The sequence below is a fragment of the Vollenhovia emeryi genome, unplaced genomic scaffold (assembly GCF_000949405.1).
Source record: "Vollenhovia emeryi isolate VEMERY1.0 unplaced genomic scaffold, V.emery_V1.0 DF939233.1, whole genome shotgun sequence".
Classification (NCBI taxonomy): Eukaryota; Metazoa; Arthropoda; class Insecta; order Hymenoptera; family Formicidae; genus Vollenhovia; species Vollenhovia emeryi.
In genome coordinates this window covers 135,474-137,310 of record NW_011967133.1, presented here as the reverse complement: position 1 = coordinate 137,310, position 1,837 = coordinate 135,474, and the positions used below count along the sequence as shown (strand labels likewise).

At 38.5% G+C, this 1,837-nt stretch overlaps 1 protein-coding gene across 1 annotated transcript; it reads left to right on the top strand.

Moving 5' to 3' along the window:
• The first annotated feature begins 44 nt into the window (after positions 1-44).
• Positions 45-1,786, top strand: LOC105560311 (DNA-directed RNA polymerase I subunit RPA43-like). Its single transcript, XM_012009315.1, is given in 3 exon segments — positions 45-412; positions 1,013-1,155; positions 1,218-1,786. Coding segments are annotated over 3 exon segments (654 nt in total). The 5' UTR covers positions 45-230; the 3' UTR covers positions 1,547-1,786.
• Positions 1,787-1,837: the final 51 nt, after the last annotated feature.

The window sequence follows — 1,837 nt, the reverse complement described above, 5'->3', positions numbered from 1 at the left end:
CAAGTTCTAGCATCGTGGACATTGGCCTTTACATACAGGTCTTTCAACTCAGCCAAATTTTGGTGGTGGGGGTATGTCGAATTTTTAAGCCAAAAATCGTTCGTCTGTTGGCCACGAGAGGCGCTGCGATTCTGTAGTTCAAAAAACATTAACGTGCCGCGGTTATTTCGCAGGAATGTTTCTCCGCGTCTTTTCAAGTAACGCTTAACGAAACTGCCTCCGCGAGTGGAATGAAGAACCGCAAGGTGACGTGGGCCAACCTGGAGCTCGCCGGTCTCCTCGAGGACGAGGAGTCTCACGTGCACTTCGCGAGGACCACCAAGCACCTCTCGCTACATCCGTACTACTTGAATAACGTTCAGGGCGGTCTGAATGAGATATTAAGATCGTCGTTGAATACTTACGACAAAGAGTACGCTGTCTTCTATATATTTTTTTTGCACGTAGTCGTACAAATATCTGTCTCCGATCCTCGATTACTTCAGTTTCGTTAAATGCTTATAAAAAAAGTGAAATAGAGATTAAACAATTATTATTAAAATATAAATGTCCCGTCATTGCTGTCTTATTGTTATAATTTGTTACCTGTGCTTAAGTAGTGCCGCGAATTAACAAACTACATGATAAGGTGCGCAATGCATTAGATTAGTTCAATGATTAGGCCAGTTCTTTATTACTGCACTACTGAACTAGTGCAATAAGTTAAAATGAAACAAATAGATTACCTCTCATTCCAACTCATTGCACCAGTGTGCACTAGTTCAGGAGTGCAGCAATAAAAAACAGACCCAATAATTTATACAGTAAACACCGAGCATCAGTTGCATTGCATTTATGTCATAGTTTCTCATTCATCAATGTAAATAATACATACGTTGTGTTACATTTACATTGTTGAGTGAGAAATTGTAACATAAATGCAATGTAACCGAGGCTCCGTCTTTACTGAGTTAGATATACAGTATTGTAAGAAACATGTAATAGAATTCAACAAAACAATTCTTTATTTTAGGTTGAAAGGGTTTATGCTAGCATTTAGGAATCTTAAATTGCTTAACAATCTGGGAGAGACGCTCTACGACTCTCCGTACATTCATATTGACGTTGAAGCAGATTTTTATCTGTTTTGTCCAACAAACGGAACTTTCCTGAAAGGTATATTTTTGTTGTGTTACATGTCCTACAAACTGATTGTAATAATTTCTGTTACGTTGCAGGCGTAGTGATAAAGAAGAGCCTGGACCATATCGTGGTACTGGTGCACAAAATATATACAGTGTCTATTCCGAAACCAGACGACACGGAGGAATGGACAGGAGACTTGGTAGAGATTGGCCAGGAAGTGAGATGTTGCGTAAATGAAGTAGACAACGGGAGTAAACCTCCTTTTATCCGCGCCACTTTGAGGTTCGATTACTCGCAAGGTTGTCGAGCGCTGTAAAGTATAAATAATACTGACAATGTGGACAGTGCAATTAACTCTGTGAAGATTGAAGTTTCTACTGGTGGAGTCTCAGAAGACAATGATGTTTCTGAAAATAAATGATGGTGAATCTCTTGTGTCATACGAATTTGAATTATTTGTTGGGAGATGTTCTTTCTTATGTACAACAGTTTCCAAATGAGCGATATTTTGAAACAAACGGAACAAATTCTCTATTATATTCCACTCGTGTCTCTAGAAATATTATTTCGATATTTTCGCAACAGATTCGAGTGGTGAAACAAAATTGTATCTATATAATTTAGTCATTGATGTATCATTTCTAGATGGTGCATAACGAGTAAGCTGCGTTTATATCTTGTACGTTGACCGAGCGAAAAGATTTATTTTCTG